The sequence below is a fragment of the Aulonocara sp. 'chitande type north' Nkhata Bay genome, linkage group LG4, assembly GCF_057382095.1.
Source record: "Aulonocara sp. 'chitande type north' Nkhata Bay isolate Kocher_YH1m ecotype deep benthic linkage group LG4, A_spYH_male_GT1.1, whole genome shotgun sequence".
Lineage (NCBI taxonomy): Eukaryota > Metazoa > Chordata > Actinopteri > Cichliformes > Cichlidae > Aulonocara > Aulonocara sp. 'chitande type north' Nkhata Bay.
Window position 1 is genome coordinate 12355900 of NC_141347.1, and position 14925 is coordinate 12370824.

Here is a 14925-nt window from a genome sequence, read left to right on the forward strand (position 1 = left end):
TTGCTGCAAACCACTGACAAGCATAAAAAAAACCCAAAACATAATAACTATTGCAACTGCTGCTTGCATGCATTATAAAACCGCCTCAATTTGCCACGCATTGTTATTGTTGTCTAATACCTCACATGTTTTCTAAACAAAAAAGCTAGAAAACAAGAAGGGTTAAGTACTTCTTAATAAAACATAACGTGGCTTTTGACTGAAACAGCTCCCTCTTGTGTCTGAAAGCAACATCAGCAGCGGCACCAGCTCACACAATCGTGCGACTTCTTGAGTTTTATTACAAATGGAAACATGTCACCAGGGGCGAGAAAAACATGTGTTTTCTGTAATTAAATAGTCATTCACTTTACTAAGGAAGCAGTGGAAAACGTGTCATAACAATGAAAGTTTCAAAAGACGGTAAAGGCGTTGTATGTCATAGTTCTGTACAGTCTGTTAATGTTGGGGCTCTTCAGCGTCCGCCCCTCCAGGCTCCTCCGCCACGCTTCTTCTCTCCTCCTCCTCCTCCTCCTCCTCCTTTAACCTTCTTCCTCACGCCGGTCGCCTGTTCCGTGTCATCATCGTCTCCGTCCCCTCTTTTAGGCCTTTTCCTTTTGTCGCCTTGCTCCTTCATTTCCTGGGGAACACAAACGTTTTCTTAATGTTCATCTACACTAATAGCTGACTATATTCTATATACAGGCATTTTAGGTCAAGATGGAACAAGTTTAATTTTAAAAAATCAAACATTTCTAAATATGTATTTTTGAAGAAATTAGCCAAGGTTTAGCCAAGTTTCAAACATTTGTTCGTAACTTTTAGTTTATGCTTGCAGTCATTGCTCTTTTAAATATATGGTTACATTTAAATCATTACACTCCCCAACAACTTTACCACCTACACCTGCCTGTTAATGCAAATATCCAGTGTGGTCAGTTCTCTGGTCATCTGCTTCGAAACTTGAAGCAGATGACCTGCGGCAGCAGAAGACCACACAGAGTGCTGCTCTGGTCAGCTAAAAACAAGGAACTGAAGCTAGAAGCTGCATGGTCTCATGAAACAGAAGGACAACAGAAGATTGGAAAAATGTTGCCTTGTGTGATGAGTGTTGATTTCTGCTGCCACAATTGGATAGGATGGTAACAGTTGGCATAAACGACATTTTATCAACAGCTCAGGTTGCTGGTGGTGTAATGGTTTTGGGGATATTTTTCCAGCACACTTTGGGATCCTTAGCACCAACTGTTTACTGTTCATACACCACAGCCTGTCTGATCATGTCCATCTGTTTATGACCACGCTGTATCCATCTTCTGATGGCTGATTTCAAGAGGATAACACACTGTGTCACAAAGCTCAAATCACCTCATGTAGAAACATACCACTAAATACTGATGCATTGGCCAGGCAGGCTCAGACGGGTTTATGCACCATTGTTTTCACACAGCATGTTTTTTTCTTCTTCAAATTTTAGGCTATACCTGACAAATACAGAGAAAAGACACAATAAAGACAGGATGACTTACTATTTTGGCAAATCTCTGGGCCTCGCTCACCCTCTCCACCAGCATCATCACTTCCTCCTCTTGGGTTGGAAAGGCTGGAAGTTTCTTCCCAATCAAGCTTTCAATTCGCTGGAAAAGCTCCACATCATACCTATGGTTATATGGACACCAGACACATTTACTTGCTGCAGTGACCTTCCTCTCCAAACCACAGTATTGCACAACTTACTCAACCATGTCAAAATGGTATAAAAATGGCAATAAGTGGAAACAAAGCAGAGATGTTATTGTATATGGAATGACTGGTGACAATAAAAAGGCCCTTCTTACTGAGTGACGAAAGTGATGGATTTTCCAGATCGTCCTGCTCTGGCTGTTCGGCCAACCCTGTGAATATAGTCCTGTAGGATCAAACACATCCACAGATCAGCTCATCGGTGAAGTGAAATAAATCATCAAACGCACCACCAACATGATTATCAGCGCCTCGGTACCTTAGAGTGAGTGGGAATGTCATAGTTGATGACGCAGTCGACATGAGGAATATCCAGTCCTCTGGATGCCACGTCAGTCGCCAGCAGCACCGACCGAGACTTGGACTTGAACTTGTTCAGAGCTCCAAGACGTTTATTCTGCACGGCGAAGGAAGGAAGATCCAGATCACATCACAGTATCCACCAGAAAGAAAAAGGGAAAACTTTCACTTCCTTAAAAACTCCATTTGATAAATGTCTGTGTGCATATTTACACACAACTCATATCATACATTAGGTCACATTTGCTGTAATGCCACAAAACCAGAAAGAGGGCTGACATCCAGCCAAACGGGACCAAAGCTGGTCAACATTCACTTTCATTCATGAGTGAAAGAAATTTTTCTTGGTCTACAAAAACAGCATCTTAGATGGTGCAAAGAGCTCTATTCAAACATTTAAGTGAACTGCAGCCTGATTTGAATGTAGATTTGATTGTAGACTGCTTATGGTAAACTGCAGACCATGACAATGACTTCCAGATGTTTCCAAATGGTACAAAAAGTACACTAACTTGCATGTAAAGTTAATTAAGCATGACTTTAGCATGTGTTGCAAGTGTGATCATAAACCAAACTGTTTACAGGGTTTTATAGTATGCGTAGGTAATGCTGACAGAGCAGCAGGCACTATAATGAATGCTAACATCTCAGGTTAAATCCTTATACTCAACCGAGTCTCTGAAGCTTTACCTGACTCATCTGCCCATGTAGAGGGATAGCAGTGATGCCGAGGTTCCTCAACAACAGCGCCACCCGCTGGGCTGTGTTACACGTGCTGCAGAAAATAATAAAGGAGTTCCCGGCCAGCTCGTTCAGGATGGAAACCAGGTAGCAGTCCTGTTGGCAAAACCAAGAGCTAAACTTACTGAATATAAAACAGCTTCAGCAGGTCACAAACACAACTGTCAGCACATGGTCAGCACATGTACACGTGTGCACCCTACCTTGTACTTAGATGGTATAAAGATGTAGTACTGCTGCAGTTTGTCTACTGTGGAGTATTTCGTAGACACCGCGCACTTCACAGGATCTTTCAAAGCTGCTCTCTCTAGTTTCTGGACCTGTAAACATATGACAGAAGGTCAGGCAAAGGCTACTCTGGCAGCTGCTTATTACTGTCCCCCATAATGTGCAGGACAAGGACGGCTAAAAGAAACGCGACTAACATTCTCCGTCATCTAGAGTCGACAAAGAGAGAAGAACACAAAGATACCTTTTTGGTCATGGTAGCCGAGAACAAGAAAGTGCGTCTTTCTCTTGGGATCACCTTCAAGATTTTATCCACCTGGTAAAAAAATAAATAATAATAGGTATAAAAATGACAGTTTACATCAGCTACATGCTTCTTGAAATTTGTACAGGTTAAATTCTCGAAAACCTTCTCTGTTTATAGGCAAAGAGCTTCACAAATGGACACGTCACAGGCGCAAATCTAGCCTGAGGCGTTGGAGGTGTGGAGCCCGTAGCCAGCAGGTTTTTAATTTAAAGCTCAGCCTATCAGCTATTTGTAATCTTTCAAAATGCTCCACTGTCAACCAAAAAAATATACGTCAACTTGGGTTTTTACCAGCTTACGGCCAGTAATGCGAAGTTTAGGTAAATTTCACTTTTTGGATTTAAACTGCCATAAAGGTTGTCACATTCACTTTAAAATGCTTTCATCAATAACCTTTGAGCCTGCCATTTAACAGCACACTGAGGAGGATGTGGCTGAGGTGCTATAGTGAGTCTCCTACCAATAGGAAGCTACTGACCTCAGTTTCGAAGTCCATGTTGAGGATTCTGTCTGCTTCATCCATGACCAGGAACTTCAGCGCTCGTAGAGAGAAGCCCTTTGTGTTCTCGAGGTGATCGATCAAACGACCGGGCGTGGCTGGAAAAAAACAAAACGATTTTTTTACTTAAAAGTATATCATCAAAATCAGTTTATAAAGGATACAAACATTACAACAGTGGGTGAACATAAGCAGACGTGTGAAGTGTGAAAAATATGCAACGCTCTTAAAGGTAAAGTCTTACCAATAACGATGTGAGGCTTTTTCGCTAACACCAGGGACTGGGACATCATGTCGATTCCACCAACTATCACGGCTGCAACGGAAGACAGACGGATTTAGAGCACAGAGCCTCCCGCACTACTGCAAGCCGCCTCACCTTTCAAGGACACGTACCGCACTTAACGCCGATACTGGAGCCCAGGGCCTCAAACTGCTCAGAGATCTGAAATGCCAACTCTCTAGTGGGGGTGAGAACAAGTGTGTGAAGCCTCTGGGGGGAGGCCAGCAGCGACTGGAGGATAGGCAGAGCGAAGGCACCGGTCTTTCCTGAACCAGTCTCCGCCAGGCCAATAACATCCTTCCCTGCAGGTCACAAGGAGACAAGAAATGTTACGCACTTTAACCTTTAGAGATTTAAACAAGTCCTGAGATTCAGACTGAAGCGCTGCTCCTTTAGCTTCAGTCCATGTTAAATCGTAATGATTCACAGAGAAATATGGAGAAGTTTCATATGTTACACGTACAGATATGAGGTGTGTAATCACGGTATGAATTTGAGCACAAACTGATTTCCAATCCTCTGCTGAGATTTCAGATTTCAAATCCCTGGGCCATGCATTTAGCCCATCATCTCTGATTAACAGGATATTTGCTGTCATTGTTACTTCAACTAGTTTTTTTGATGGTCTAGTACAATGATGCACAAATGGTGGCTATGCTAATGCCAAAACAAAGCTGAAAAGTAGCCATACAAAAACATATAAAAACAAGTTCATGAATATTTGAACATTCAGGGGCTGGTAGTGTCGGAGTAAATCTGCCTCTTTTAATAATTCAATTTATTCATGTCCTTTCTTCACTTTGTATAATAAACATTTGTCCCAGTCTTGTAGAAAGTTTTCTTCTTTCTTTTTCTGTCTGTATGCGAGTTTGTCCATCACAAGGATCTCCTCAACAACAACCACCCATTGTCTACAGCTCATTGTTTAAAACCTTAGGGGACTTAAACAGCATGGACGCAAATGGCCTCTAAGATGATCCAAGTAGAGGATCTGAAACAATCGTTGGAATTACATAACTAAATATTTCCCGCAGAGCGAAAAGAATTTTATTCCAGAAGGGTTGTATTTTTCCTGATGTCCAAAAATGTGCGTATGGTTGTTCCGTGTGATCATGTACTGTTACTTGAGTAAAACTGACAGAAAGAGGTAAGCGTGATTTCTCACCTTGCAGAGCCACCGGTATAGCTTCTATCTGGATCTTCGTGGGGCTCTTCCATCCCAGCTGATCACAAGCCTCGCATAGGACATCAGTAACACCCTGTCGGAAGCAGACAAAAGGTAGAAATCTTTGTAACACGATCGTAATTGTGTACTAGCGCCGTATATGTCTCACAGACATATCCCATTCATATTTAAAAGGATAAAATGAGGTTTACATAACACAGCGGAGTTGTAGCTAACTCGAACAGCAGTGGTCTCTCCGTGTTAATGTGCCTGACTCTTTTCCTTCACTCGCTGAAGCAAACCTACCAGATCCTTGAAGCTCTTCACCGTCTCGTCGTTTTCTCCGCCATCACCGTGATCGCTTCCTTCATCGCTGCTCGAAATTTCGTGTTTCGTATGTGTTTGGCTTCACGCTCTCCTCGTCCGCCATGCTTTTCGCCCCAACGTGTCGTCAGTTCCGCACTGCGCAGATGCGGAAACGAGTTCGAGCTTAAGCCGCAGTGGATGATGGAAGTTTGTGTTTACGACCGAAAACGCCAGTGATTGGCTAAAAATACGACATGGGAATTTCTGTCGCGGATTGATTCACACTGAAACAAGATTAAACCAGTTTTTTGAGTTTTTATTTGGCTGAAGATCAAACAGTTTTACACTTTTACTGTTGTCAGTGGTTGGAAAACATTCTATAACTATTTTTATGTTAGGAGATCTGCAATAAAAAAAACAGAAAAAAGTAATACAAGATTGCTTCTAAGGTCAAGTTGCAAACAGGTGGTTGGAAGAAAAACAATTTCAGAGTTAAAAAACAAGACAAAAAAAACAAAACAATATGCTGGATGTGAAAAAGCACTTCTGTGCAGAGCATAGTGTTCTTCTCTTGAATTGACTATGCAAGTTACCCAGTAAAATAAACAGATTTCTTACTCTTTTTGAAATGCACATTCTTGTTGATGCAACAAAAATCTAACCCAGATCAAATGAATATGAGCCTGTAGAGAACAAAGCTGAGGGTGTAGTGGCCTTTCACTGGTAGGTGACAGACAAACTGATTCTAGCTGAAAGTTTGAAGACGGCTACCTCTATAACTCTGCACAGAAAACACAAAACAAACACACTGCTGTTGTTCAGCTTGCCACACTGATCATCATTATCGGCAGTACGCTCCCGAGTCTTAGAGGAGTCCCTCCATCTCCCTCATAAAGGCTTCATACACCTGGTCTTTAGTCTTCATGTTGGGCTGAGACACAGCACCCATCTGTGATGGATTGGCCACGCCCATAGGAGCTGTTGCTGTGCTGTGCTGTTTCTGCCACTGGCCTCCTCCCACACCTTCATCTCCCCTCCTTCCTCCAACAGAACCCCCTGCTTTCTCCATGGGCCCAGGTGCTGCTCCTGGCATTGTTCCAACCTTGTCCCTACGCACCCTCAGCGCTGTGGGCACAAAGCGGGTCACCTCTGCCTTGGGATTGATAATTTGAGGTTTGGCAGAGATGGTAGCCCCGCCTGCACCGGCACCTGCTGCCAGGTTGCCTCCTGCAGCTGCGACAGAGGTGATGTTTGCGCGTTTTTCGATGGTGGGAGGGTGGTGATGGCTGGGGGGATTGCTGCCCGGATTGGTGCCTGTGGAGGCAGCAGCTGTCCCAGGCGGAGGGGGCATCTGCATGACACCAGGTCGCATGGGCATGGCAGGGGGTTGCAGGTTGGTCTGTAAACCGTCCTGGCTGGATCCTGAGCCTTTTTGTCGCTGAACAATGTTTGGAGGAGCACTCAGCACATTGGAATTGAGAGGTGGAGGGAAGAGAGACAGAGGTGGTGCAAGAGGACGCGGAGGCCCTCCAGCTCTTGGGGGAGGAGGCGGGATACCTACAAGGAGAAAAAAAAACATAAATGAGAAATGCATTCAACAGAAGTTCTCACTATTTTATATCTTTAGATTGCCTCCACACACGTGCCTACCTGGTGGTGCTGGGGGTGGTAATCTGGGAGGTGGACCACGTGGTGGAGGGCCTGGTGGAAGGCCAGGAGGGGGGCCTGGTGGAGGACCAGGTGGTCGACCTGGTGGAGGCCCAGGAGGCAGAAGCCGAGGCATTGGAGCCCTCATTCCTGCAGGCATGCCAGGAGGCCTCAAGAACGGAGGAGCACCTGAAGATAACAGAAGATCTCTTTGAAAAAACGATGCAGAGCACTCACACTTAGAGAAGTAGAAGACCCCCACAGAACAGGCACAGGAAATTATTCTAGTATGACTTCAGAGTTGAAGCAATCAATCTTTTAGCTAATCAGAATGCGAACCTGGTGGGGGGCCAGGAGGTGGGCCAGATGGTGGACCAGGAGGCCTCATTGGTGGTGCCGGAGGTGGACCAAGTGGTGGAGGTCCTGTCATCGGTGGCCCTTGCATGTGTGGAGGCCCTTGCTGTCCCGTGGTCCCAGCTGGAGGGGGTAGTCACTGATTGGCCATGAGATGGGACTGGTTGTCCCCTGGAGGGCCTCTGTCCTCGATGTCAGAGCTGTCTGATTCATCTGTGTATTCTTCCTCTACCTCTTCTTCTTCCTCCTCGTCAGGAACTGACTGACCTGAAGACAAAAAATGAACAAATAAAAATGGCATAGCATATCATCATACAAAGAAAAGACACTGTGAGGAGCACTAGCTTAGTAAGTGCTTAGCACTAACAGTACCTGCCATCCTTAACATCATGGCTTGCAGAGGTGTAATGGCCTTGGTCTTCTTCACAACCCTCTTCTTCTTCCTTTTTCCTTCACGGGGTGCCTCTGCAGGCATATCTGCGAAACGTACGCTACGACCTGCAGTAGTTAAATAATAACAAATTCAGGAATACAACAGAATAGAAACAGTTATAAGATCAAGAGATAAATAAAGGCAACAAAGACGTGAGTTGAGGCTTAAATGTGTTGAAGCAGTCAGAAACACTCACCACCATGTCTTTCACTTCTGTCTCTATCTTCTTCTCGTTCTCTCTCATCGTCCTGCCTGTCCAAGCGCATTCTCTGTTCACCATCTCCCCCTTCATCTCTCTCTTCTTCACTGATGTCTTCAGAGTCGCTGTCGTCATCAATATCGTCCTGATCTCTGTCGCTCTCACTCCCGCTGTCCCGATCTCTCCCCAAATCCATTGCAGAGTCCTTTTCAAATCCAGGAATGGAAGGCTCTGTTCAAAGGAGAAATAGTGTAACAAGAAGAGGACAATGTGCATACAATATACCTCTCATTCCTGCATCAATTTATGCAAGAATTATTATAAACTGAGGAACCCCGCCCCCCAAAACTGTCATGTAGTTTCCAACACACCTTGACTGAGTCAAAATAAAGAGACAGCTGCCCTCTTTTAGTCTCATAGTCCAGTTCAAGTTTGCGTAGCTCTTTGTAGGTTTCAGGATTCTCTCTTTCGTACAGACGAACAATGCGCTCAAATGTCTCACGCAACTTCTTCCTCTTGTCCCGCAACACCTTCTCATTCAGCAACGGCTGCTGAACTGGGTTGAACTCTGTTCAGAAACAAAGTAATTATTTTCATTAGAAAAGCAGCAAATTAATTGTAGAATTCAGATTTTGACTGTGATTTTCTGCTGTTACCTAAAGGCCTGAAATACTTAAATACACACACTAATTATATATAGCATTAATCTACTGATACATGTGTTCCACAAGCTCAGGTCCTCTACAAGTGGCAAACATACAACTAAATAGTTACAACTAAATATATCTCTAACATCTAAATTGCATAAACTCTGCCCTGTCATCTCACCCATCTCATCCAGCTTCTCCATGTCTCTGATGATCTGTCTGGGATCCTTCATCTTCAGGACTGCTGCTCTCACCATCATCCTCTGCTTCTTGTTCTAATATTTCCAAATGAAAACGATGTTACCATCATATTATCACAGTATTGTTATCCTGTATTGCATATTTAGAAATATCTTTTTTTTTTTAAGTGAATGGTTCTAACCTTTTTTAACTCCCTTTTTCTGGCCTCCTTTCCTGTAGAAGGGGGGGAAGAAATGACCATTTTTATATCTAATCAGCAACTGAGCAATATCCAGCAGATCAATTCATGATTGAATTAGCGTCAGTTTGTTATCAGCACTTACTGGCCTGGTCGGTGGGATTCATAAACTTCCCACTCTTGGTGGAGGAGGTTGAACGTCGCCCCATTGTGACGGTAGGTCTCCTTCACGCTGCCATGTAATACAGCAAAACAGAAGAGAAGTGACTTGTAAAGGAAACCTTACGTTGTTATTTTGTGGTACGTTCAAGAATAAGTCGGATTTTGTCACAACCTAAAAATAACACTTTTAGCTCATATTTATGAATCACTGAGACTTTAAACAATGTTTGAATTCATTTTTGACAAATTGCAGCCTCCTTTTTGTTAATTCTAACTTCGATATCAAGGCAGTTTAACCAAACTATCTACAATACACGCCTTAAAGAATTTTACTGTTAGCTATTATTAGCAAAGAAGATAAGAAAGTTGACAATCAACGCACGAGTCAAACTATCTAAGCTCTTTGCACAATTAAACTATTGAATGAGCTGATAAACACCACAGAGCCAATCAAACATTTGTAACACATACATACATATGTTAAATCATGCCGGTCAAAAGCATTTGCCTGGCAGGTTAGCGGCTAACGTTAGCTTGCACTTATAGCTAGGCCCGCGTTAGCAACGAAAGCAGCACAGGAGGGAAAAATTCACTGTACCTTTTGTTCAGTAAAAACTCACAGGGCACAACGCCCTACACACACGCACACCTCCGTGTGCCAAAAGCAATGCAACACGTTTTGCGTACGTCCTGAAAGAGAAATCCAAACCCCCCAGGATTGAATATCACACCGTGGCTTCGCTAACTGTCCGCCATGTTTACTGCCGCGAATGAAAGCGGAAAGGCGATTTTGACGTCATCAAAACAAGCGAGCAGTGAAAGAAAAATAAAACTAACTGGGCGAACGGTATTATTTAAAACTTCACTTCATAGCATTTGTACATATACTAGGACTTTATCATATTCATATTGTGTGGCGCAATGTAACTCTAATGATAATGAAGGGTGATTCTCGTTACAGGTTCCAAGACTGCAATCTAGCGATACTGCCCCCTGATGGTTACAAGCAGCAATTACAACCTCGCTGCACTGATGTGCCAAAAAGTGATCGTATGCCAATCACTTTTTGCGTGTTTTTTTTATGTCTAGATCTCTTTTTATGTTTTTATATAGTTGCTTATATTGTTAAATAGGCTGCAGTAAACAGAGTTTAAAAATGGGTTATATGTTATATGTTTTGTAGCAGTGCTCCTGCTGCTCTACATTCACCTCTCCTTTGCTCTTTTGCTCGGTGGATGTTGAGGATTTGGCTAACTCGAAATGTCAAAATCATATTGTGGGATTTTGACTTTTTGCCCATACACAATGTCAATTTCTTCAAGTCCGTCCTCGCTGGTTGATGTCTCCACCATAGGACGATTCAGTCTCTCCCACAGCTTTTTTTTAATGCTTCTCCCCATCTCTAAACTGTAGGGACGTTTGCGGCCATGCTTGGACCTGCAAGAAGAAATTCAATCAAAATGATGCATGTGGTCAAAAACCATACTGTAACCATTTTAGAGCTGGTGATTTTAAAAAGTGACAGGACATTTGGAGACAAACGTACGTCAGCATGCTATCTACCACCTCATGGTAGACTCGCTGATAATCTTCCACTGAGAAGTTGTAGATTTTTAAAGTGCTGTCACTGGAGCTGGTTGGCTGGTGGTTGGTACTGCATGGCTCGGGTCTGGGGGGCAATTTTTTTGACACTGGCAGGTCATCATGGGAGATTGCAGAGGGAGGCACTGAGGTCTTTGGAGGTCGGGAAGAACTGGATGCTGGGCTTCGCTTCCTTTTCCGGGGCTGACTGACTGTTCTGTCACGGCGCCGGGGCCTCTGGGTTGAATTAACAACCTGGGGAAAGGTCAGAAGCACACAAGGGAATGTCAGTAGTTAATAGCGACCTCATTTTTTTCAAACAAGACAAAAATCTAAATTTGATGAACCACAATGAAGTCCAAACTTCAAAACCCTCAAATGATTCTGTTCCTGAAATTTTACACATCCAACCTGGTCCTTGCTGCAGCACGGTTGTTTCCTGCTGGCTCTGGGTTTCATTGCATCACGGGCCTGGCATGCAGTGTTTCTCTTACAATAATTATGGTCTTTGAGGTGAGGCACAGTAAGCTGCAGGTATACACAAAAATGACAGTAATGCAGACATCAGTTAGTAGTTCATGAAATATTTAAAAAATAACAAACCCTTTCATATGTCCATAAACTACTTAAACCACTCGCATGGTTGAATAACTTGTCCACAGTGATTGTAACGACAAAAAATATCCAACATGTTCACATAAAATCATAAGAACTAAAACCAGGACAATGCATCAAGGTCAGTGTAATAAAAGACGTGTCAACTTATGGGCTCGTCGTGTTAGAGCTTCACTGCTGCATACCCCCAAATGACATGTCAAATAATAATTTGCATAAGCTAAACAAACACCAAAGTCCATGTTGTATTAAACTCTAATTTCTGTTATAATCATTGCTGCTTATTGCCGTTTTTGAACAATGCAGATGCACAAAATACCTTTGTAACTGGCTAAGCTTGGTCACGTGTGGCACTTATATGGTTTAAAATTACGTGTAGGATATAAAGAAAAGCAAGCTGCAATAATAGGAGAGCCCTGCCTTGTGTGTGGGGGGTAATGAGTTCAAGATCATCATTAGGCTGTGGTGTAATGAGGGACCTCTACCCAGAGGTGACTGTCTTGTCAGGTGAATAATTGTAGCATAAGCCACAATGAAGAAGGAGATTAAAACTTTAGTTTAAAAAGCCCAAAAGCAGAAGCTTTGAGGATTTTAAAGATGATCACAGTTACATGTGGCTCCTGTAAACATGTGACAGTGTGTGTACATTTGAAAATTCAGATGATGCTGCAGAACATGGCTTGCATATTTGTAAATAAACATTTTGGGGATTAGCTTTTCTACAGTGAATAAAGTCTCAGTGTTTACTTGTTTTATTCCCTGATTTTAGTTTTAAATACAAAATAAAGGCCCCCAATCAGGAACATGCACAGCCCACCCCCACCCCCCCCCCAAAAAAAGCTAGAAACAGGCCTGGTGATCATTATGCACTTGAGTTAATTCGAGATGTAAGATACTCTACTTATTAGCAAAAACTGAACATTTTTATCCCAGCTGCAATCTTTGGTGACATGTCTGCCACAAGATCATTTAATACACACAAAAGAAAACGTTATTATAGGTAACATAACTGTGCATAAATGACTTTATGCACAGTTTACCCGTTTACAGCTACAGTGCAACAGTCTAACATGCAGGTATAACTCCCACGTGCACAGGCACGTTTTTAATGCTTTTTATCCACATTTGTGTCGTCTATATTTTCATGTTGCCCTGTTGCAAAGTGAACTCTTTCTGGCCGTCGAGTAAATATTCAAAACTTATTGAAAACGGTCATAAAATCTCACATTTTCCATGATGGATGATGGTTGCTGGGTCGCTTTCCTCCGTGACATGGGAGTTGGACACTTGTAAGGCTGCAAGAAGTCTTGAGCAGAAAGTTGTCTTACTTTTGCAGAAATCCCTTGTAGCTTTGCACAACACGCCGAGTGAAATCTGTCTGAACTATACCAAAAGATGCAATGCAAATAGAACCTGGAGACGCATAGCAACCACGCAACCTGTCATTTTAAATCACGCATTTTTGTACCTACTGTTAAAAATCACTGTAATAATTGTTTTTAGTGAGTTTTTCCCTCAGTTCAACCTCAGTTATGGCGGCTTTTTTTAATATTTAGGCATCCACATAATTACTCCATCAAAGTGGTGCGTAATGATCATACGAAAATACGTCAAAACAGAGCAAAAGTGGGTTTATTTGCCACAGCATATCACAGCAGCTCATTGTATTTGAAAACTACTGGATTTCATAAGTTGTGCTTATTTTATAAATGGCCCGGAGAGTAGCAAATTCTCTCTTTCTACTCACTGTACTGAACCCGCTGCACTACCCACTTTCACCAATAGGTGTCACCCTTTTACCGTGGAACCAGCTATGTACAGCTCCAAAGTCAATCGCTAGAGAGATCTGTTGCAGTAATAACTTCTTTCCAAAAGGTGTCTGTATAAAAATCTCTGTTATGCTCTGTCAGTTTGCAGTGCCTTAGTCTGTGGTGACATTTTTACTGGCTCATGCTCATGAATCCACATGCAACGCACTGTCTGTCCCAGCCTCAGAAATGGATTTAAGACGTTTTAGTTTGATATATCACCCTGTGGTCAGTTTTTGACATTCGTTTTGTTGCGGTCTTGAAAACAGAAAACAGTTACATCTGAAAGAAGATTTTAAATAAAACAAAAAGGGACAATTATATAATACATAATAATACATAAATGTCTGTTTTTATACAGCACTTTTCTGCTCCACTTGCACACTCAGAGCACTTTATGAAACATGCCTCATTCACCCATTCACACACACATTCATACCCTTTTGTAGTGTTTTTTAAATAACATTGACATGCATTCTCACTCTATACTGTTTATGGCATACAGTATCTGCTTTGTTGTTGTATCACTAAAATAACTTTTGCTTAAGCAACATGAACCCAGATGGTTTAAAAAACAAAAACAAAAAAATCGAATGGCATTACATAACAAGAGAGAAACAATGACTGGAATGTGCAATGTGGATTTCAGTAAGTGTATAAAAGAGGCAACATTTCCTTGTACCATGTGGTCATAAACAGGTTGCTCTTCATTCTAAGAAAGAGCTGGATGTTTACAAAAGATGTGACGGTGTCACCATTTAGTTAGAAAGTATTAGGCCAAACTCTTTAAATCTTTGAATTTAGATGTTTTCAGTCCTGTGGCCATAGGTGTGTAAAATGTAGTACCAAGCCATGCAGTCTGCCTTTATAACATATTGTTTGTGAATGAACGGGTTGTTCTTAAGAGCTCACTGAATTTGAGTGTGATAGTGTGATAGGATGCAACAGTTGCAACAAGTTAGTTTGTTAGTTTGTGAAATTTCTTTGGTCCTACATGTACAACAATCAGCTGTTAGTGCTATCTTTAAGCTTCTATGAGTCCACATCACAGAGAGCTGGGCATCTTGTATGCCCAGCTCTCCTCCACTCTCAACATACCCTGGAATAACAGCTCGAAGAAGGCTCACAACACCATAAATGACTCCTCCCATCCAGACTACAAACTGGATCTAAACCAGGGATGTCAAACTTATACTACACTGTGGGTCACATACAGCGTACCTGATCTCAAAGGGGTCAGACTCTTTCTGTCAGCTTAAAGAAAGTTACTACCTTTAACTTAACATTTAATCCCAGAGATATTTTAATACAAGGAAACTGCATTAAATTGGCGGGCCTAATTATACGATGAAACACAGGTGAGAGTAATGACGATGGGGCTTTCAGTCAAAAATGAGAGGAACAAAAGCAGGAAAAAGGCTTGAAAAAGACAGAAAAAAACCGAACCTACAGACTAAAACAGGAAATGACAAAAACATGAAAAACTAACACATGAAGACAAACGTTCAGGCCGGAGGCTGGAAAAACCATAAACACAGCCAATGTAACA

The 14925-nt window shown here is 42.3% G+C and overlaps 1 protein-coding gene and 2 pseudogenes across 1 annotated transcript; all 3 read right to left on the reverse strand.

Annotated features, from left to right (window-relative positions):
- Positions 1 to 261: 261 nt before the first annotated feature.
- On the reverse strand, positions 262 to 5690 carry LOC147332058 (putative ATP-dependent RNA helicase DDX47; annotated as a pseudogene).
- Positions 5691 to 5846: 156 nt separating this feature from the next.
- LOC147332059 (WW domain-binding protein 11-like) lies at positions 5847 to 10085 on the reverse strand (annotated as a pseudogene).
- A 28-nt stretch (positions 10086 to 10113) lies between these two features.
- Positions 10114 to 12984, reverse strand: LOC147332060 (uncharacterized). The gene is made up of 4 exons (XM_086288468.1): positions 12795 to 12984; positions 11365 to 11481; positions 10919 to 11208; positions 10114 to 10809 (listed from the first exon to the last, which is right to left on the reverse strand). Exons 1-4 carry the CDS (start codon positions 12840 to 12842, stop codon positions 10623 to 10625), a joined length of 642 nt encoding a protein of 213 aa, XP_086144594.1. The 5' UTR covers positions 12843 to 12984; the 3' UTR covers positions 10114 to 10622.
- Between the last annotated feature and the right edge of the window lie 1941 nt (positions 12985 to 14925).

Excerpts from the sequence above, each read along its gene's own strand:
- LOC147332060 (XM_086288468.1), bottom strand. The coding sequence starts at position 12,842 with ATGTCACGGAGGAAAGCGACCCAGCAACCATCATCCATCATGGAAAAT. Across the intron at positions 11,482-12,794 it reads CATCATCCATCATGGAAAAT|CTTACTGTGCCTCACCTCAA; the intron begins GTGAGATTTTAT and ends GTATACCTGCAG. Across the intron at positions 10,810-10,918 it reads GTGGTAGATAGCATGCTGAC|GTCCAAGCATGGCCGCAAAC; the intron begins GTACGTTTGTCT and ends TTCTTCTTGCAG.